Below are 23546 nucleotides of genomic sequence, written 5' to 3'. Positions count from 1 at the left end.
TTCGTAGCACATCTATGTCGTAATGTAACGTCTGATATGCACATTCAAGTTTCTCATTTTTCATAAACTTTTTCCTTTCCACATCGACACTCTGCGAGCATTGTATCTCGATATATTTGCAGTTCTTTGAAATGTGTGGATTAAACACATTTGGGGTGAACAGAATGAAAACTTCAAATGCATCAAAATTCGTGCAATGGGTGCGTACTCAATATGTCAATCGACTCCCTCTATATAAAACATTTATCAGTTGATAATAGCTTATACAATCAAGGATCTTTTTCTGGATAACGCAAAAAATTATCTATCATCATCATTATTATTATTTTATTTGTAACAAATAAGTGAGACTGGCATCTATGGGCGTCAGGCTTGCCAACCCTTCCGGAAAGCAGGGTGACGCATCAGGATTTTCTCGAAACTTGCACTAGCTGATACACCTGTTTATGTAGGTCACTTTTCTTCTATTAATTTACCTCATTATTTCTCATTTTTATAGCTTCGTCTGCTGTGATTGTATATACACATGCTTGTGCATACCAAAGCAAAGATGCGTGGTAATAGTAATTTGCCTAATCCTGTGTACATTTACTTATGCGTGCAAGACTGAACTGCGCATGCGCATATTTGAAAGCACCCAGAAGCTGTTCCATTTCTCGCACATTTGTTCTGGCTGCCGCCAGGCGATTTTAATCACGCAAGGAAACTCGCCAGCGCAGCGGAAACGTCAAACCCATCACGCTTAATTACTATCCACGACTTGCATGGGCGTTCTGGCGACTTCATTCAAGGAGGCAGATCCCTGAGACGCAAGCACACGCACACACACACAAAGTGCCCGTAACGCTCCGCAGGACCTACGAGTCGTAGATTTGGGTCGTCAATTTACAGAGGTCGTACGTCCGAAGAAATACCCCCCCCCCCCGTATCGGAAAACTTCAAATTCGAAGAGAGGCGCTTGATCCAACGTCGCAAAGAAGCCACCCAACAAAGTGGGGGTCCAACTGTACAGTAAAGACGGACTGCGCACAGGCTCCTGGTGCACTACTACTAAGATCCTCAGGCCATTCCACCCCGTGACACCGTTTCAGGCTGCTCTTAGGCAGGTATTTCATTGAGCTCAGGGTGGGAGGGAGGAGGAGAGGGGGAGAGGGGGAGAGGGGGGGAGGAGGAGAGGAGGAGAGGGGGGATGGTGGCGGAATGGGACGAAGTGGTGGAGGAAGGAGAGGAGGTGGTGATAGAGGAGGAAGAGGATGAGAAAGAGGAGGATGAGGATGAGGACGAGGAGGAGTATGAGGAAGAGGATGAGGAAGAAGAGGAGTGGTGTGAGACAGAAACCGTGCCGCCTCATCTGAATAAACTAAGGAGGACGCTCATCACCGGAAGACTACGAAGACCCCCAACATTGGGGTGTGCCACGGACCCCCATTCTGAACGCGGTCGTGACCACCTCTGCCTCCCTCTCGAGTCACGTGACCTCCCCTAAGAGGTCTTGGGCTCAGGGCAGACGGTTTTCTTCAGCCACGGAAAGCTCCTGGATCCCGGTGGTCGAATGGTCCCTTTGGTTGTGCAGGAAAGGATTAACCCCAGTAAAAAAAAATCGCCTGGCGGCAACAGGTAACAACTCTTAAGGACCAAGAGGCACCCGCCCACGAAATGTCACCCTTCCCCAACTCCTTCCCTCCGTCCAGTGACGACTCGCATTCTGAGGCCTTTTCCACGATCAATGAAACTTGTATTAGCCAGAATGAAACCAACGTGTTCACTGTAAAGAGGGGGAGGAGGGAGGTGGTAAGGGACGATGGGAGGTAGGGAGGGAGGGAGGGACCACAGAAGCCGTATCGATGACGACGACGACGACGACGATAACAAGAACGACGAAGTGCCTTAACCCATATTAGTCCCGAAGGCCCCATAAACACGAAATCGGAACATTCGCCCCCACGACGAGATTGTTATCTGTACGTGATCATGCAAGCTGTTGCTGTTGCTGCTGCACTTCAAAGACAAAAATATACAACTTACATTCAAATGGATTAGCGAATGTCGGAAATGCGCGCACGCGCACGCACACACGCACGCACACACACACACACACACACTAAACAGTAACTATAATTTGCACATAAAACTGAATCAATTCCTATTCAGTCAGATCCACTTAGCAAGTTCAGTACCGTTGCAGGTCACCAGCGATTTCTTCCGTTACATGGGTCGCTATCGAATTCTTCCGTTACAACGCACGAACGTGATTTCTTCCGTTACAAGGATCGCTCGAGAATTCCTCAGTTACAAGGATTGCTAGCGAAACATTCCCTTACAACGGACGCTAGTGAATTCTCTCGTTACAATGAATCTAGCAAATTATTCAGTTACAACAATCGCTAGAGAGTTCCTCCGTGACAAGGTTTGCTAGCGAATTCTCCCGTTACAATGACGCAAGCAAATTCTTCTGTTACGTCAGGCGCTGTCGAATTCTTCCGTCACAAGAGAGAAGTACGACTGGGTACGTGACATTTCCAGGTCTCTCTCACTGCCTCCAACCGCGGACTCTCCCTCTCTCACGACACGACAAAGGGATTTCCCTCTTTTCTTCCGCTGGAGACCCGAGTTCTATCCTCTCAAGAATGGACAGTATCCATACACTCACCCTCACCCTTCCACACTGGCATACTAGATTCTTTATTCCGACTGCCGCCTATCGATTTTATTCACCCAAGGGGGGGGAAGTCTTGAACTTGCGTCTACACTTTTGGCGCCTATATCAGATTGATTCAGGCAATAGGTCCAGTGTGTGTGTGTGTGTGTGTGTGTGTGTGTGCACGCACGTATATGTAAGACAGAATTATGTACATTTTCAGCAGTAATGCTGCTGCACCCAATAAACCGTATATTATTATTATTACCCACACACACAGAAACACAGACACACGCGCACATACGCACACGCGCACATACACACACACACACACACACGCACGCACGCACACACACGTGCACAATATTCCACTGAAGCCGGGAGTGATTCAGCGTCCCCAAGAGGGCGATTGAATGTATTAGTTTCCAAGTTTTTGCCTCTGGACGAACCCTCCTGAATTCTAAGCCAACTCTCCCCCACCCCGCCCCTCTCTTCCTACTTTTACTTTGTTGGTGGCCTTGTCATGATCTAGGGAAAAAATCTCACACTAGATTGAACTTCCTGTACCCATATTTTGTACACGTGCATAAGCACAACTGTACAAATCGCCCCGACCAACATGGTACAAATGCTGACAAACATGCAGTACACACAAGTAACATTCCATGTTATGTATATACAACCAATACACGTCTTACAGATCTGCCCATTGTTTAGGGCACTAAAAGATATCGTTAGATATAGATGTTCTCCTTTTTCTTAACAGCTGGATTTAATATGTGTTTACACAATCCGAGGCCCACCCCCACACCAAGCTGGTCTGTCGGAGTCCAGCACCCCGTTAGCGGTGCAACTGCTCTCCCTCACCTTGGTTTTAATCCTGAAGATCTTACTGTACTGCTTCTTGAGCTGCAGGTGCGGCATCTTGCGGCCCCCAGAACCGGCGTTATCCTGCCCGTTGGTCGCCGTCGGTGAGGTGGGAGTCGTCGGGTCGGAGGGAGACGGGGACGGGCACGGCGAGGATCCCGCCGGCTGCACGCTGGAGGTCGAGCCCCCCAAGGTGGGCGTGGTGGACGCGTCTCCGGCATTGGGTGACATGGTTTGCGAGGGCGAGGGCAGCGGCGAGTCGTTGAGGGGAGGGAGGGCATCGTCGTCCACCTCGAACGTCTCGATCTCGGTCTCGTCGTGGTTGGCGATCATCGTCGTGGTTGCTGGAATGGGGCCAAGGCGAGAGAGTTCCAGATGCAAAGAACTCAATCACTACGAACTCGTCGTAGCTGCCGGGGGGCTCGGGTCTGCCGTGATGCAGCAGGTCTGGGACATAAACACTCGCGAGACACCGTCTTGGATCAAGAAACAAAGAGTCGAGACGACACACACTGCTTTTATCTCGGTATCAGTACGCGAAAAAGAAAAACGAGTATCATACACACTGTACTTTCTTCTGATGAAAAGGAACGCAAGGGTGATGCCTGGTACTTTCACAGGTTAACGACGATATACGTGATCGCTGCGTTTGTCAAAAGGATCGCGGCGGCAGGCGGGTCCACTCCATCCATCCCTAACCAACCTACATCAGCAGCGACGACGCACTCGCGAGAGACTGACTGCTTGGCATCGCAGGCGACAAGCCCCTTCCTTCTGCCCACTAGCGACGGCGGCGATGACGACGTAGACGGCGATGAGAACTGACCCACGAAGACTGTCCGTACAACCTGTCGGTCGGGTGCCCCCTTCGCTCCCGCCCAGCACCTCTCAAGGTCACACCTACAGCGTCCTCCCTCACTGCACCTGTCTTCCTGAGTTTATGTGTGTTGTGTGCACACACAAGATGGGCACGGTCCCTCCTAAATCAGCTCTGTCGTAAGCGTAGAGAGAACACTCCACCCCTACACTCCTGACGAGGGTTCGCGTGTGTGTGTGAGTGGAGCGGGAGGGGCTGTGATCTAGTTCCAAGGGCTCGGGGGGGAGGGGAGGAAGAAGGACAAGGGGCGAGGAGCACTGTCACAACGTTACAAACGGCTGCAGAAGGGCGACGACGACGGCGAAGAAGGAGTCACGCACGTACCACCATACCCTGGACACAACTGACTCAGTCCCGAGACAAGTCGACCTTCCAGGGAGTTGGAGGAGGAGGTAAAGGAGACCGAGGTGGTGGTGGTGGTGGTGGGTAGTCCGTCGCCGCACGAGGCGAGTGTGTTCTCAGGAGGGAGGGAGGAGGGAGATAGAGGGAGGTGGAGGGTAGTGGGCTGGGGGATGGAAATGAAGATTTGTCCACATTGATACCCACTATCATCTCGCCACTGACCACCTCCACCTATCGCCCTTCCCCCCTTCCCACTTCAAAAACCAGGGCCTGCCCCCAATACGAAAGATAAGCCCTCCATCACCCCCAGCCCACACTAGGACAAACGAGCACACAACCACGAGAGGGAGTGTTATCAGAACGCAAGATATCTTGGGGCCTCTCGGAGGACGAAACATTTCGAAACGGAGCGGGCGACACTGGAAAAGGTCTCGTCCAGTCAGGCACCCGCCGCCGCCACCACCACCTCCTCCCGCCCCGCAGCGAGCGGCAGCCACCGTATGAGGCTGAGAGAGAGAGAGAGAGCGAGAGAGGGAGAGAGAGAGGGAGCTGTGGGGCTTCGCTCCAGCTTGGGCATATATGGACGGTTGGAGGTCCACGTACCAACCCAGCTGCTGGACCTCGAGGTAATCTATAACCTCGGGGCCAAGCCCTCCTCCAGCAGGAATTGGCCACTCTCTTCTGGTAAGTGGGCGAGAGAAAGGGGAGGAGGATGGAGAGAGAGAGAGAGCGAGGCTGTGAGGAGTGAGGATCAAAGAGCGAGGTGGGAGGGAGGAGGGGGAGTTACGGGGAGAGGCGACGGGGGGAGGATGGGATCAGGGGGAAAGCCCTCACGGGCAGCAACAAGTCGACGCACTCCAGCCTCCCTCACTCAACTCTCTCTCTTGGCTCGTTCTCTCCCCATCCTGCTCGCTCGCTTTCTATATTTCCTCCCCCCCCACCCGCTCTGCACTTTCTCTCTCCCCTCTCATTCATTCAGTTATCCCTACCGCACCTCCAATCACTCGAATCTTCCTCTCTCCATTTCCATCTCTAACCAGAGCGAGACTGTCCACAAGGATAAAAGCGCTGGTAAAGCTACAGACCTTTACAATCTTCTCTCTTCCACTCAGCTCCATTCACTTTTTTTCTTTCTAATTCATTCATTCACTTAACTTTCCCGCATCCTGCGTCCGACCACACATTTCGTCACTCTGACGGCTCTTGTTAACAAAACGACGTTTTTGCCCCCCAGCCGTCACTCAGACACAACTGTCGTCTAAAGAGATTCGATCCTGTTAGGACACTATCGCGCCAAAAGACGATCTCGTACAGCACGTTTAAAGAATTCGAAAATTCTTCAATACCAAAGGATCGTATCAGCACCAAATGAACAATAAAAAGTCGATAATTCGTTGCGACAAGTGTTGCATAGTAAGCAACGACGAAGAGGCTGTTCATAATTATAAATGTTTAAGAGATGCATCTCCTTCCTCACCACATCCCGAACATAACCTCGAAGTCTCGTAATTCGATATTCCACTACACGTTGATCTAAACTCGAAGTAAATCAGGCCACAGGATAGGATTACAAAATTTTATTCCGGCCCTGAATTTCCTTAAACACTCCAGCCCCCGCGCGAAAACAAACTTTCACTCATTCAACCCCTAATTCGACCTTGCCCATTCTTGTTCCCCTACATGGTCCCCTCCCCCCCTTTTTTTGTCTCCCCCTGCCCCCCTCCCCCTTGCTGGACGACCCACCTGTTGCTCCGATTAACGCCAGAAAGTTCTCTTCAGCTGAAGACTGACCGTGCAACTCATGAACCCCACAAAATCATTGACGCAGGTTATACTGTCTTCTCACTAGACACATGAAACTTGCTTACCAGCGTTTCTATTCTTCTGGACACTCGCTCCCTTTTGTACTCCCAATCTCACGAGGAACTACTGCTAGTGGTCCTGTGACATTGTCCCCACCCCACCAGTCGTCCCTTTCCAAGCCCATCAACACCCTAACTTCCATCTGGAGATGCGTGCGTGTGATTAACCACTCTTGGATCACGTGCTGGACTCTTGACCGACAGCTACTACCCTCCCATACGAAAGCTCATATATGGCCTTATATAAGGGTAATGCTGTGAATAAAGAAAAAAAAAAAAATGCTTGCCCACCAGAGTATGAGTGCCGGCTCACAGTTCAGCCCTGGGCGGGCCTCGGAACTCAGATTGCTGAATTTGCGGTCGAGCTGCTTGTGTTTCCATGAAAGTATAAATATGCACAAGTTTCTCAATTTAGCTTTAAACACAAAAAATTGTGTCTGCTATATGATAATTCACACATGTAGAGTTTTCCAGTACTTTACACCTCTTTATATACTATTTGTTCTTTAACACTTTACCTTCCCAAATGATGTCCGTTCCCTTCTTTATCAATGCCTTTGTTTTCCCTTCCCTCACCCTGTTCCCTAATCTTGCTGCAAACAACTTTTGCCTCCTATCCAATCCCCCCCTAGTCTTTCCTCATGCAGCCTAGACCACCTCAGCAGGGTCATGGCATCCCCCCCCCCGACCCCAATCAGGAATAAATTTTGGACCGACCAAGAGGTCAACTGGGCTTACCCTAACAGAGGTGTGTGCAGACTGTCACAAGGATAATGGAGAGGGTTTAAAGCTGGCTGGGAGACGTCCCCAGAGACATGCCCCAGCTTTCAACTAAACTCAAGGGTTCTTTTTAAAACACATCACACTGGACAGGCGAGAAGCTACTGCATATCACCAGGCGATCGATGTATGCAACAAACCTGCAAAACAAAATAATTACTGTTAATTACAGAACAATCATCATTTACATTTACACACACACATTATATATATTTCTAAACAGAAATGCAGTAGCACATTTGTAAATAACACACAAGAAACTCACAGTCGGAGTGAATAAACTTCGAATGAAAGAAGATTCTATACCTCGGTTATCAACTGTAATCCTCTTCGGGAAAGTACTTTCCTGAAGAGGACAGTTGGTAGCCGAAATATAGAATCTTCTTTCATTCAAAGTGTATTTTCTCCGACTGTGGGTTTCTTGTGTGATATGTATGTATGTATGTATGTATGTATGTATATATATATATATATATATATATATATATATATATATATATATATATATATATATATATATATATATATATATATATATAGGGGGCTGATGAGCTTAATCCGTGAACCAATGGTCTCCTGTTAATGTTCTCCCATCTTATGTTATTCTATTTTCTTTTATTCTACTACTAAATCCACCAAACGAAAACATCCTTCTCGTGAAAACAGAGATCTTTCACGCGTATAGGAGGAGCATACACATCAAAATTGCGAGCTTTGTACCACGGAACAATTCGCTTAGTAAAGGACACACCTGGTAAGCATAACACCCACACACATCAATGAGGAAAAGGGGGAGGGGAGGGGAGGGGAGGGGAGGGGAGGGGAGGGGAGGAGGAGGACGAGGAAGAGAAGGGGGAAAGGAGGAAGAGAAGGGGGAAAGGAGGAAGAGAAGGGGGAAAGGGGGAAAGGAGGAGGAGGAGGAGGAGGAGGAGGGAGAAGAGATAGGAAAGAAAAGAGCAAGAGAAGGATTTGAGGGTATATGAGGAAGACGAGGAGGAGGAAGAGGAGAGGGCGGCAGGGGAGGGGAGAAAGGACGGTGGGGAGGGAAATGGAAGAAGTGGTAAGGTGCGTTGGAGAGGGGAAATGTGCGCTGGGGGGAGGGGAAGGGGAAAAGGGAATGAGTGTGGGAAAGGGAGAGTGTGAATGGGGAGAAATGGGAGAGGGGAAAGGGGAAGGATATTTGCGAGTCAGAGGACAGGCAATCCTTTAAACTTGGTTGGGGAAGTGTTTAGTCCTTATTCATGTCGGGCGATTTCATATCATACGGGCGGAACTTTGCTCGTCCGAGCCAACGCCAGCCCAACGGCCGTAACCAACCGAATGACCGACATAGACATGCCATCAACTCCAGCGCAAAATTAGACTCTGCCAGAACTACACCAAAACTACAGATGACCACAACTATGGTGCTGAAAGTTGATTTAATGGATCAAAAGGAGAGGTGGGTTGAGGTGGAGAGGAGGGAGGGAGATGCGAGATTTTCTGGCAAGCCCCCAGTTTCCGAAATAGCCGACCTGGCTACCACGCTCTCTCAACCATACAAGGCGTCTTAACCAATCTTAGCCAAACTACCATTCACAAACACACTTGAACAAACAACCACTGGAAGAAGAAGTAGAATTAGGTCCTCAACAGATGCAATACATACACTTCATCTACCCCGATCGAGTCGAAACTAAGAGCAGCAGCAGCTGCAACAACAAAAACCTCATGCACATCCACAAATAATTTTCCTTCCAATTAAATTTATGAATGCCTACGTTTAGATAATTACATCCCGGGTACTTCACTACTTAAAAACAATGATTTAATGTTCAGGTTATCGAGCTATCCTTTCAAGGCAAATGAAACAGAACGAATGAGCAGATCCTCTCTGAAGCTCCGTTCTATTGTGGCTACTCGCACACACGCAATGCATTCCACCTTTTTTTTTCTTTCGTGTCCTTCTTTAATTGTTCAAAACCCGGTTTTCCATTGGCTGTTTTAAATCATCTCACTGTTCGAAGTTGGTTGTCTTGTTGAGTTAATACAGGCTAGGGAGGATTATGATATCCTATTTCTACCTCCACACCCTTTATTTCACTCTACCAATGTTCTTGATCATAAAACCACTTTTTAATCACCACATAGCAAGCCACACTGGACATAACCAGGCGCATATCATTCACCTGACCTCATATGATTCTATTACAATTTCCCCCCCTCCTCCCTCCCCCTTCCTTCCAGCATTGTCTATCCACAGGGAAGTTTGCAGTCTGCTCGCAATATTGCTCGCCCTGGGCGACATGTACAAGACACTGTGACAATTTTCTATGACAATGGACGTCTCTGCCTCTGCCACTCAATCTCGTTTTTTTTTTCTCGACTACTTCCTCATACAAATTGTTTTACTAAAATAATGCAGTTAAAAAATCCTTCCGGCCTTTCCCAAACTCTCATCACAAAGAAATTCGACTCATCACGGGAAGCGGGGACGGGACGAAAGAATGGAGAGGGAAGTAGGGGAGGTAGGAAAGGTGAGGGAAGTGGGGCTGGGGTGGTTGGAGGAAAGGAAGGAAGAAAGAGGGAAGCAGGGGAAAGGAGGCGAGAGGAAAGTGAGAGATGGCGAGAATCAAAAGAAAGCGAGGGGGTGGGGGAGGAGGAGGGAACAGAAGGAGAAGGGGAGGTGGAGAAAGGATGGAAAGGGGGAGGAGAAAGGAGGGAGAGAGGGGGTGGAGATGGGAGAGGAAGGAAAATGACAGAAGGAGAAGAAAAGGAGAAGTAGAATGGGGAGATGGTGGAAAGAGGGAGTGGAAGGGGTGAGAGAGGAGGAGGGGATGTGGGAGAAGAGGAGTGGGAGAAGAGGAGGAGGGGGTGTGGTAGAGGAAGACAGGGTGTGGGAAAGGAAGAGGAGGGGGTGTGGGAGAGGAGGAGGAGGAGGAGGAGGGGGTATGGGAGAGGAGATGGTTGTAGGGGAAGAAAAGATGGTGGGAAGGTGAAAACCGAATGCTTGAAAGAAATCAGAAAAATAGTATGCAGCTCCCTTAATTTTTGGACAACAAGAAACAGTTTGGGCAAACAACACAAGTTTGATAAACAAAATCTGGCAACTAGAAACACAGAAGGGACCCCATGAGAACAGCTCATGGGGTCTGGAAATGTGTAAAAATCCCATTTATCAAACCCAACAAACCACAAACAGATCCAACATCCTGTAGACCAGTGGTTCTTAACCCTTGGGTCGTCACCCAAAGTTGGGTTGCCGAGCCATTTGAACAGGTCACCAAGGATTTGTGGACTTTTTATTCCCCCCAATATTCTTACTCAAAATGTTATCAAAGTATTAATCCTGATTGTAGAATTCCTAAGTCATTATTGTCTAAGGTTATGCAAAATTGTTTCTGTCACACATTTTTACAAGCACAAGTAATTTTTTTTATTTAAACAAGTTTATGAAGGTCAGGGTCATCATGGTCGATCTGCACTGGATTTTGGATCCAGCCAAAAAATGTTAAGAACCACTGACATAGACCGATCACAATGGTTTGAACACGTAAGGTGACAGACCCGTTCTTGATATCAACCAACATGTCACACCCTCCCATACATGACACTACTTCCAGAGAAACCACTCTACAACAATTCACCAACCTTCCACAATAAGTACTACAGTCATATTCCAGACAACTATTCAATGATTTGGTAAATTCAACATTTCTGCACCTGCCCAATACCAAAGGTTCTGAAAGACAGGGCTTCTACTGCAGATGGCTCTAAGTTTAAGGGTGTACAAAATTGACAGAAGTCTTCCATCCCAAACCAAGAGAACATCATTAGGTTATGAGAAGATTAAAAAGGTGTGATAATTGGGGACCCCATGAACATAGCTTGTTTCCTGTATACTACAATCATGTAAATACAATTACGTAATTACAATTCAAATACTCGGTACAACAGACAAACAAAGCATTCCAGGGACCAATGATTGGTACCAGCATGTGGTGGTAGTCAAGCAAGATGGACGGTGAAGTTGCCCATTTTCAAAACCTGTCAACCCCATCACCTCCGTCTGGAGGTGCAGCCATGAGGGGCTGGCACTCAGTCTCTAGACTAGGCCCAAGCTATCAACTTCAATTGAATTTCTTAAGCTTTTTCATATATGGAGAGCTGACAACTAACAACTGCTCAATTCTCCCTACCACTACAATCCAGTGACATAGAAACCACTCCACACTGATACAGCAGACAACAGTCTAAAGTTTCTTCCCAGAGAGATCTGTTAAGGTGTCTAAGGACCATTGCCAGCCACTGTGGGGCTGCAAGTTTTCCACTAATTGAGGCTTGAAGCATCAATTGACCGATTGGCCAAGTATTCAACACATTCCCAAGACTGCTCCTTGAAGATAAAATATACACCATTACAAAACATCAAATGACACTTGGTAAGATACCTCGGGCAGACATGTGCATGCAGAATATGCAGTAACCACTTTACACACCAAAACCATAACCAATGGAGTCACACAATCTCAGTGTTGGTCATAATTTGTCACTCAATAAACATGTCAAGATTTTGGGCACAATAGCTTCTGACAAATGTATGACTGGCATTTCACTTCATGGATAAAATTATTTATAAAAAAAAAAAAAAAAAAAAAAAAAAAAAATATTAAACAGAATAAAATAAAATTATAAACAAGAAAACTTAATCTGACCTAAATTAGAATATAGTGGGGTCCTGACACAGACACCCAAATACAAGATAGATCAAAATTATACAGCACAGACCAACTGTAATAAGGAGCTCCCCTCCTTAGAAAGAAATGATGATTAATGTATTCAGAACAATGAAAGGAGTAGACAAAGTTGATAAGGAAGGCCTCTGTTAGGGATGAGAGAGTGACAGTGTCATGGAGATAAGGAGGAGGAGGAGGAGCAAACAATGAAAAACCAAAGAAAAGTCTGTCGGAGAAAGAATTGGGACACCGCAAGTACATTCATTACAATTAGGTTAACATGTGTACACATCACTAGTATTTGGTAGCCACAACATACAATAAACATCTACACAAATTAGAGAACCATGAACACCAAGCTGAACCAATGAACAGAACTAAGTATCTTGCACCAGACAATAACACCTGTTACAATATCACTTAACAACACTTGCACCACATAATTGGCATTAGACAGAAATGTAGTACACACCTTAATTTCAAGAGTGGTTATCAGTACAGACTTTGGACAAGGTAGTGACACAAACAAGGTGTATCATCATGGGATATGACAATCTGACATGGTCAGTACTTATCTCAACCTTTGCAAACTATAGATTGCACTACACTAAAATCAAACCATACACTGACTACACCCACACACCACCTTCATACAAAAACTGTCTTTAGTAGCTACATGCATTTGCCTAACATTCTGTACACAGGAAAGGAGATACATTTATGGGGTCATGTCATTTTCTCAAAACAACATACTTATACACTTTAAACCCACTATTGGAGAAATAATATCAGATGTATAGGAAAACTATATTTCGACTACTATCTGTAGTCCTCTTCAGCAGAATGCTAAAGAGGTACAGGTAGTAGTCGAAATATACAGTTTTCCTGTACTTCTGGTAATACTTCTTCAATAGTGGGTTTAAAGTGTACATTTACAAATGTGTTACAACATTACTGTTTCCCACAACATACTAAGTCCTGAATTCACTAGTGGGTTTTTTTTAGCCAGATTTACTGGTATATTATATTTCCAGGAGTTGATGCATTTATATGGAAAACTGATTATTGACATCATTTTGATATGTAACCATGTGTCCCCATGATGCCACTCTCTCTCATCCCATACCAAGAGATACTGTCAGTTATTTACTCCCTTTAAAGACCTGAACACCACTATACTATCTTCTTTCTTTCAATCATGACAGGTCCAACAGCTTAAATCTAAGTACATTTCAATTTGGTTACTGCTCTATATTCTTCATCTTGTTTGTATCCTTCACTTGGTGGACATAAATCACACCATTGTTTTATATTCTAATCTAGGACAGATAAAATATATCTTTTCCACAAAGCCCTCAAATATAGTAAAAAGCTACTTTTATGTTATGTTTATCAACAGCATGTTTTATCCATGATTTTGTCAATCTATTTTTGTCTGCTAACATGGTATTAATGACCAACATTCTTTCTCTTCTGCTTTTGTAACCAATTCCTTCCCAGTGAATATCTTTTTACCAATTTCCAAAACATTGTGTTATTTCTTTTTTTTAATGTCTATTTTCCATGAGTGGTTCTAGGCATATGTTGTCTAGATTTTGCAACTAACTGTTGCCTCCCTCATTTTCACATGTGCAGCACACAATACTTACTAGATGATAAACAAAACCCATCCCACTATATGAGAAACCCACCACTACAAAGGCATACCCAGCAAGCCCCAGAAAATAACTAATTTCAAACACTGTCCAACCACTCCAACCCAATAACACCAACATAATCATGTTCATGGTTATCTGCTAGCCTGGGCCCTAACAGGAACAATCCCTTATCACCACTAGACAGATCAGAAAATGTGTTAATAGAGCAGACAGAATTCACTCAAGCAGATTGCTACAACCACTATACATCACACATGACATGCTAACACAACAGAAAATAATAGACAACATGCCTGCTTAACAGGCCACCTTACACACAACCAAGAGCACATCTACAGGTTGTTCACGTCTGGCAATAAACAGACATGACCAGCATAACTGGGGTGGAGACCCTCTGGCTACAGCCTGAGAGGGTGATCAGTTTTCTTCACAGCTCCAGTGTCACAGTCTATTAGCACCGGGCAAACCACATGAATAGCTGACACTGCCCAGGGACTGAACATGGGACCTTATGTTTGCTGGGTGAATATCCCATCATTACAACAGTCCCCTTCAGCAACTCCCCACACACACCCTTAGTTTTTCCACCCACCAGACCAGTGTTTGTGCACTGCCTTTAAGGATCTTTCTCATTGTGCCACATTTGAGTTGGGTCTCATGAAAAATTATCACTGCTGAAGGATTGTAACCAGAGCACTCCATTTGTCAGGAAGACATTCTTCCATTACACCATAGATGCCCCCAGTAACCATTTGCATACTTTCCAAACAGAGCACAATATAAACATGCAATGGTCTCCCATCAAAGGTGCCTAATACTCAAACAAATCTAATGTTGCTCAGTTTCTCCAAGCCCTCTCATAAATACCTTTGATGAGAATAAAAGGGCCAATGCTTGTATTGAATACAGCTATTTCTATTTCACTTGTCAGTAAGAGAAGAGGAGTCACCAACAATAAGTCCTCCTTATGTGAAAAATAGTTGATGTGGACAAGATAAAGATGTGGTCTTTAAACCAAGTACCCTCTTGGATCATGGATCCATATGCACCTGAGGGTGCTGATGGGCTTCAGAGAGGGGTAGAAACTTATGATGTTCATCCCATTGGACCAAACCAAGCAGGCACCCATTCTTGATTATAAGGGAGTAGGGTGGACATGACTCGTCTAATTCAATCACATGTTGCCCTTTTGATAATGAAAATATCAAAATAACTCTTCTACACCTTTTGATGTTTTAGTTTAACTAATACAATTTTCTTCTAAAACTTCCCAGATTATTTATCCAACTGCAAGGAACCTCTTCATTAGCAAAAAGGTAATTACATTTGGGAATGTCACATGAAAATTAACCATTTCTGGCCACTCTTAGAGGAAAGTTTAGCAAACATCCCCTGAAAATTAACATTTCCATACACAATTCAGTGACTAATGATAGGTACCTGCTTGAGGTAGTTCTGCAAGATGGATCAATCAATCAATCCATCACTATAGCTCTCTTGCATGACAACTTCCAGGAAACCTGCCATAACCTCCAATTCAGCCCATGTCACTCAGTAAAGAGCTTTTGTGTTGTTGTATGAAAGGGCAAGTGTTGTAGAAGGTGCTCTGTCTTCTGTGTGGTGGTTGCATGTACAGCCATTGGAATGTTATGAGGCCAACTCTGTTAAGGTGAGGAGGATATGCCAGGAGTAAAACAGCTGTGGACCCGTCACCTCTGCCCTATGCACTTAGAATGTTGGGGAAGGTGAGTCATTCTTGGGAACCTGAGAAGTGCAGGACTGGAACTCATGACTAGATACGAGACTTGCATGCTTCCCACTGTGCAACCAGCCTTATACTGGTACCTTTTTAATACTGTATGGTGACCTGAACAGCATGTCAGGTCTTGTAGTAATGTTTTTAAACTGGAAGAGTTTTGATACAAGGAAATTGGCAAGAACTGGTTTACCAACAGTGGTTAACAAATGGAATAGACTTAGTAACCATGTAGGGAGTGCTGAAACTGTTGGTTGTTTTAAGAGAAGGTTAGAAAACTTTATGGATGGAGATAGGGGTAATGGACATGAAACAGCTTAGTGTAGGTCTTATTGTACCTTGCACTCTCCTCCATTCTTATATTCCTATGCAAAGTGCTTTCTCAGTTAGGTTTATTTCTGGGAGAGTTTGATGAATTGAAGAATTTGGTGATGATTGTGGAATGCTTGTTTTGTAATCCAAGTGTTTGTATATTTATGGATGTATTAAAGGATAATAGAGGCAGGTTACTGTAGATTACTTAATAGAATACTACTGGGGTTGCCTAGGGTGCATTTAGTGATATGCTTGTGATATGATGCAATAAGTATTTACCTAATCCTAATTATAGTACACAAGAAAAGAACTATGTTCATATGAACTTGCTTAATTTTCCGGCTAGCATACCTAATTTTAGATTCATATTTTATTCCAGCTTGCACCAGTACAGAAAACTGTATTTCTTCATATATTTCAAACATGTGGTCTTTTTTAATTCGTTCCTATGACCTGATGATCCTCTGTCAATTATGTCCATCCCTTTCAGTGGCCTGAACACTGCAATTAAGTCACATTTCTCTTTGTTTCTATAATTATTGCATGATCCGTGCTAGTCTATACTTATATGACTTGTTTGCATGGCTGGAAACCAATTCTATTTATTTTGTATCCTTTTGATTTTGGTTATATCCTTCACTATGTGAGGACCATCACACTGCTACATATACTAATCCATGATGGATTAGGCTCTTTATGATCTTTCCTTCATCCCATGTAGTGAAAAGCCACATTCTGTTCTTCAGTAATCCATATGTTTCATTTAAAAGATTACTCAACATATATGTCAGATACTTCTCCTGTTTTGCCATTGTAACCATTTCTTTTCTCACTAATTCCATGGGGATCTTTTTGAACCATTTCCCATTTCCAATGATTTGCATTTCTGACAAAAATAATTTCACATTCTCCAAGCATTTAAACTAGATCTTTTTGCAAGCTACATTTCTTCTTAATTCATTCTTTTGATCTTTTCATCATGGGAGCAATGATGGGTACCTGCACATGGTGGTCCTGAAAGATGCACAGCAGAGTTGCCCATTTTTAAAATATGTCCGCTCCCTCAACATCAGAAGGTGCAGTTCTGAGGAGCTAACATTCAGTCTCTGGACTGAGCCCAACATATCTATCAACTTCAACTGTACTTCTTACACCTTTTTGCACATGTAAACCTTGTCAACTGGCAACTGTTCCCCTCCTACTTTCAACAGCGAAAGGAATAGTCCACACCAATACATCGCAGACGACAATACAGTACAAAGTTTCTCACCAGCGAGATCTGTGCAAGAGTGAGAGGACCTTTGCCTGTCAGTGTGGGGCTGCAGGTCTTCCACCAAGTGAAATTAAACTACTATTACCTTCACATCATCCACAAACATGTTAATGTAGCTTGCACATTCTATCATGTCATTTAAAAAGATATGAGACTAATTAGTTTTGCCCTCTATCATAACATCCTTCACTATTGTCCTTGTGTTCCTGTCCCTAAGGCATTCTTTCATCTAATCAAGTACTTTACAGCTTGATCTTCTGATACATTCCAATCTCCATCATTGTCAATTGTGTGGTACCTTGTACCTTGGTATCTTGGCTATCTCTAGATCTAAGTATGTACAACTGACCCATTCCTCTCCTATACTGCATCAACCATTCTTGACCAAGAGCCTAACATGTTTAACATACACGATCTTCCAGATCTGAGGCTGAATTGGTAGTCTGCCAAAATATTCACCCCTTCAAGGTATTTAGCCCATTGATTTTTTTTTATAATTCTCTCAATTTCACTATTATGCTAGTCAGGAATACTGCTCTAATTTTGTGATACATTCTTACTTCATGTTAAGCCTTTCCCAATACAATGGCATTACTATATGCCTTCTAGCACACAAGTACACCAGAAATCTTGCCTGTCAATTGTTTCCTGCATCATTTAAGTATCCTGTTTGGGGCATCAGGTCCTATAGTGTTCCTCCAACCTACTTAGTAAAATCAACAGTTCTTGGAAGCCTGGTTTCTAAACATGAAATATCAGGGTCACTCATCATGTTGACATTGATTTCCAGTTTGCATAGCAATAAACTATCGACAGTAAGATAAGCCACTTTCAGTTTCTTTGCATTGTTTCCTATGCTATCTTACCCTCTTCTCTTTCAGAACTGTTTCTTCAGACTGATTTACAATTCTCAAGAAACACTTGCCTTTCTTGATCTGTCTTCTCATTCCCATCCTTGCCTTGACAATTATTGTGTCATTGCTCACTCGTCACGAGTAACATCTCACTCAATTCCGACAAACTTAGCTTTGCCTACTAATTTCCAAGACATGTTGACTGGCTCATCTGTGGTGGCTTGAACTTGTATTTTAATGGGTGCTGTCATCTATTCTTATCTAACTGTATAATCGTTTTCAGCTGAGCAGAGCGTCATGCAAGACAGAGCTCAGCATCGAATCGTCACATCAAGTATCAAGTAAGTAACCAAATACATCATCAGTCTGGTCAGCCACATCAGTCATTTCCTATAACTGCAGAAGTAATTTCTCTTGCATTTTGCCTCTTGTTCCTGCCATTCTGTCCACAAAATAACATGGCTAACAACTGATACAACTGTTGTTGTGTACTACATCCCTGGCAAGAAATATTTTTCTTAACAGTTTTCACCACCCTTTCTTGCAATGTCATGTTTCCTACTGCTTGACCTCTTAAGCGAATCACATATTTCTGTCAGGATGATGACCATTTTTCATTAAACTTCATCTTTACTAGTGTGAGGAGATTTCAAGGTCTCTTGTATTAAACTATGTTGCTATCATTCTTAAGCATCATTCTACAGGAAGTATTCTGATTTCTGGTTTCAAAGAACAGATGTCCTACTGGTTTTATAATAGGGTTTGTAGCCCATAAATCTTCTGGCTTTACAGCAAATGGCTCGTACAATATCTGTTTTCTTAATTGTCGAACACCATGCTGTGGCAGCAAAGTTAGAAGTAGTTCTTAGGCATTGTTTTTTCTCACTATCCATATCCTAGGAGGCCTAAGCGGACACACAGTTCCTGGACCAAGCCAAAGATTGATCAATTTTCAATTATTTCTCGTGCACAGTTTCATATAATGAAAGGTTAAATCTAGCGACTGGTCCTTTCTTCCTCTTACTAGCCAGTGGCATAGAAACAAATCCTTACAACACAAAGGAAGACATTCCAACATTTCCTTCATTAGAGGAATCAGAGGACCTTGGAATTGTCGCTGCCAACCACGGAAGTGCAGATAAATAAAGGAAGCTCAAGACTACAATTGTAATAATTTCTTGCCTAACAACACTAAGTCAAGTGGTAATTTAACATGCATTTCAAACAATTTCCCTGGTTATCAAAATATTTGTCAATTTCATTTTCCCAAACAAAAAGATCCCAATCCCCCCCACCCCAATTAAACTTTGGAGTAATGGGGTTTCTATAGAACTCTCCCAAGATGGATTAATGAATATGATAGACTGAATAAATCCGCATAATGTGGGGATGTAACATGATAAAACTTTAAATATTCTATCCTTCTGTTATCATATACTTTATTCATTATTGTAAAATCTAAATAGAAAAAAAAATGCACACGGGACTTGTTTATATTGAATGTACTATACCTATTCATACATCTTTTACTACTAACAACTAAATTTTAACTGGAATTACTCCAAAAACCCATCGGGATGCAGCGCCCCGGCAGAGTACAACACTCGCCCACTCAGAGGTGAAGAAACCTCAACTCTCTTCTTCGATTGTTGCAATGTTCCCCTACATCATCTACTACAAGTACATTTTCTAAACTTTTGCTCTCTTGATTTCTTCACTTTACCATGCTAAGGTTTATCTTTAATTTTCTGGTTACAGTCTCCCGCTTTCTGAATTCTGGTTTAAATGTCCAAAGTGTAGCCCAATTATTGGTTGTGTGTGTTGCCAGCTGTTCAGGTAGGCGGGGCCAGGTATGACTGCTGCAACCTCTTTCAATGTCATTAAAGTTCCTCCTGGTTGTCAGATAACAAAATATGTTTCGTTTTTGGATAAACCCCTTCTTTATTCAATAATATTTCCTCTTACCTTTTCCTTGGCTCTGCCCGCATGTTTTTGGACAGTCTTTGAGAAGAATCCCCCCTTCGTAGTATCCGCCATGTTCGAGATCTGGCCCATCACTGATCGCTACAAGCCAACTAGTGCGAAAGTACCGCGCCAGTCTTCTCAACGTTTACCGTGGATTTTTGTTTAGCAATTTGTTTCAATATTTACATGGCAAGAAATTTGTACTAATGTTTATATAAGGCTGTAATATTTTCATACTGATATTGGTCATAACAAAAATGATCAAGAACATTCATATCAAGTTCGAACACCTTACTCTCATATTACTGGAACAGCGGTGTACTATTCCTTCGCTGAATTTGTAATCATTAGAGATACCGACATCAAGATTTTTCACTTATACTCATTTTTCAGGTTAAAGAATCGTTATAAATAATATTATATTATTATACAATACATACACTCTGAAATGAAAATATAGAATAAGGGAATCTAGTAAAATTATTTTTCACCGGTATCTTGCACCTTAGCAGATATTTGGTAGCAACAGGTTCACTTTATATCATGGTATCACGGTAACTTACATTTTATTTTCTATCACACTAACCTATGATTGATATTTTTTAAGATTATGTCAGTTCATTTGCAAATACAAGGGCACGACATTACTTACTATATCTATGATACATGTACATACATATACCAAGGCTTTTTCCCCCTTACAAGGGGGGTAGCCAAAAAGGGAAAGGCATAAAAACACTCCCACCCATTTCATCCCTACATACACTCCACACCCCTCCCACCCTCCCTCTCATCTGAGCACCTCCTGGATGACGGGTCATCCCTGCACCCTGCCCACCGCCCTGGGTCAGAAGCAGTGTCGCAAGACACAGCACATCCACAGCAAGGCCGCTTCATTTAATCGGCGACCCCCCCTCTCCGTCCCCCCTTGCATATAAGGAGAGGACGGGGAGAAAATCCCTTCGGGCTGCGTCAAAATTTACTCACACATACTACCCCACCCCCCACCCCCCTGCCCATTCCTCCTCATGCAATCACAACATCATCCATATACAACCATTCTCCACTCACCTCTGTCTTCCGTCCTCTCCCCTCCTTCCTCAACAGACATTCCCCTCTTCCCCAAAGCCCCCTTCACCCCATCCATCCACCTCATCCTAGGACGTCCCCTCATGTTCACTCCCTCCACATCTGCCTTCCATACCTCTTTTACTAGTCTTTCTTCACTCATTCTTTCCATGTGTCCAAACCATCCTAATATTCTTTCATCAACCCTATCTCCCAAATCCTTTTTCACCCCTGTTCTCCTCCTCACCTCCTCATTTCTCACTCTATCTAGCCTAGTAACCCCCACCATACTTCTCAGACACCTCATCTCAAACACATTCAAACTCCTTCTCTCTTCTTCTCTTATGTTCCACGTTTCTGCCCCATACAGTGCTGTTGGCACAATCACTCCTTCATACAGTCTCCTCTTCGCATCCATTCCCAAATGTCTATTCCTCATTACACTCTTTAAACCACCAAGGCATTTACTCGCTTCTCTCAATCTACATTCTACCTCCACCTTCACTCCACCTTTTCCAGCTACACTTGCACCCAAGTATCTAAAACTATCCACTTCCTCCAGTCGCTCTCCCTTAATGTTCACTTCCAGTCTACTGCCACTTTCACCCCTTGTACATCTCATCACCTTACTTTTACCTACATTTATCTTTAGCTTCCCTGTGGTGGGGGAAAAGAATACTGCCACCAAGTTTCCCACTTGGATCGTAAGAGGCGAGAAAAAAGGGACGGGGAGAGGGACTAGGCATCCTTCTCCCTGTAGCCCCACGGGGCACACATCCTAAAGAGAAAAAATGATACATGTAATGTTTAAAAAACTTGAGTTTCGTTAGTTTTTCGTATACTTTAATGTTAGACTTTACTGTATTCACTTGCTATAATTAGATTTTTCAAACAAACACATTGAATTTACAAAAACGTCACAAACACAGCTGGCTCTGAAAATTACTTATATATTTCAAAACTCGGACACTCAATATAGAATATGAAAATACTATGTGTTTCATATATCATGAATAACACATAACACTATAAGCATATAACAGCCATAGCAGAAATCGACATTGATCGTCGCTATCAGTTATCACTATTGAAAATACACATGCAACCAACGGCTTTTCCCCCTGGCAAGGAAGGTAGCCAAAGTCAAAGGCATAAATCCACTCCAACCCATTTTATCTCCATATACTCCACTCCCATTCACCATCCCTTTCTCCCTCTTTTCTTGGCTCCTCCTGGATGACGGGTCATCCCTGCATCTCCCCCCACTGCCCTGGGTCAGAAGTAACGCAGGAAGACACAGCACATCCACAGCAAGGCCGCTTCATTTGATCGGCGACCCCCCCCCTCCACCTCACGGAGGAAAAAGAGAAGGCGGGGACAATTCCCTTGCGGCTGCATCAAAATACCATTCACACATAAGCATCCTCTACCCTCCATCCCCCACCCCTCCTCCCTTGCATAACAATATCATCTATACACAACCACTTTCCACTCATCCCTATCTCCTGTCTTCTCCCTTCCTTGCTCATCAGATATTGCCCTCTTGCTAAACGCCCCCTCGCCCCGTCCATCCATCTCATCCTCGGTCGTCCCCTCAAGTTCACTTCCACACCTCTGCCCTCCACACCTCTTTTATTAATTTTTCATCATTCATTCTTTCTGTGTCCAAACCACCCCAATACTCTTTCATCAGCCTTATCTGCCATCTCCTTTTCCACTTCCGCTCTCCTCCTCACCTCCAAGTTTCTCAGTTTATCCGACGTAGTAACCCCTACCGTATTTCCCAGACATTTAATCTCAAACACATTTAAACTTTTCCTCTCTGCCTTTCTTAAATTTCAAGTCTCTGCCCCCCATACAATGCCTTCGGCACAATCACCCCTGCATACAATCTCCTCTTTGCATCCATCCCCAGATGCCTATTTCTCATAAAACTTTCTAATCCCGTTAGGCATTAACTAGCTTCTTTCGATCTACATTCTACGTCCACTTTAATTCCTTTCTTTCCTACCACATGCGGGACCCAAATACCTAAAACTATCCACTTCCCCCACCCTCTCTCCTTTAAGACTTACTTCCAACTCACTGCCATCCCCTCCCCTTGTACATCTTGTCACCTTGCTTTTATCTACATATATCTTCAATTTTCTTCTATCGCATACCTTCCCAAACTCCGTCACTAACTTCCTTAATCCCTCATTTGATCCTGCCACAAGGGCAGTGTCGTCACCAAACAACAACTGGCTCACCTCCCACTTTTTTCCGTTTTAACCATCTCTAGTCTCCTGCCCATTGCCTTTGCCTTTACCTCCCTCACCACCCCACCCATGTACACATTGAACAGCCATGGCGACATGATACATCCCTGACGCAGCCTCACCTATATCTCAAACCACTCTTTCTCTCCATTCCCAATCTAACACAGGCTCTACTACTCTCGTAAAAACTCTTGATTGCTCTTAACAGCTTTCCCCTCATCCCATATATCTGCAAAACCTCCCACACCTCCCTCCTGTCTACCCTGTCACAAGCCTTTTCCAAATCTATAAAGGCCCAGAATACATCCTTACTCTTGG

The 23546-nt window shown here is 44.0% G+C and overlaps 1 protein-coding gene across 9 annotated transcripts in view; it reads right to left on the bottom strand.

Moving 5' to 3' along the window:
* Window positions 1–20028, bottom strand: part of Amph (amphiphysin) — a 177335-nt gene extending 157307 nt beyond the window's left edge. For 2 of the 9 annotated variants that reach the window (XM_076175665.1, XM_076175669.1), the window contains exon 1: window positions 3506–4831. In XM_076175665.1, the coding sequence (XP_076031780.1) occupies window positions 3506–3838 (333 nt within the window). In that variant the 5' untranslated portion in view covers window positions 3839–4831. Of the gene's footprint in view, window positions 1–3505; window positions 4839–19902 lie in introns of those variants that run through there. The other 7 variants (XM_076175670.1, XM_076175663.1, XM_076175664.1 and 4 more) reach the window with 7 other exon arrangements.
* Between the last annotated feature and the right edge of the window lie 3518 nt (window positions 20029–23546).

This window comes from Oratosquilla oratoria, chromosome 37 (genome assembly GCF_046742065.1).
Source record: "Oratosquilla oratoria isolate Oo_2021 chromosome 37, ASM4674206v1, whole genome shotgun sequence".
Taxonomy (NCBI): Eukaryota; Metazoa; Arthropoda; class Malacostraca; order Stomatopoda; family Squillidae; genus Oratosquilla; species Oratosquilla oratoria.
The sequence above is the reverse complement of the archived record's forward strand: the minus strand, read 5'-3'. Positions and strand labels throughout refer to the sequence as shown.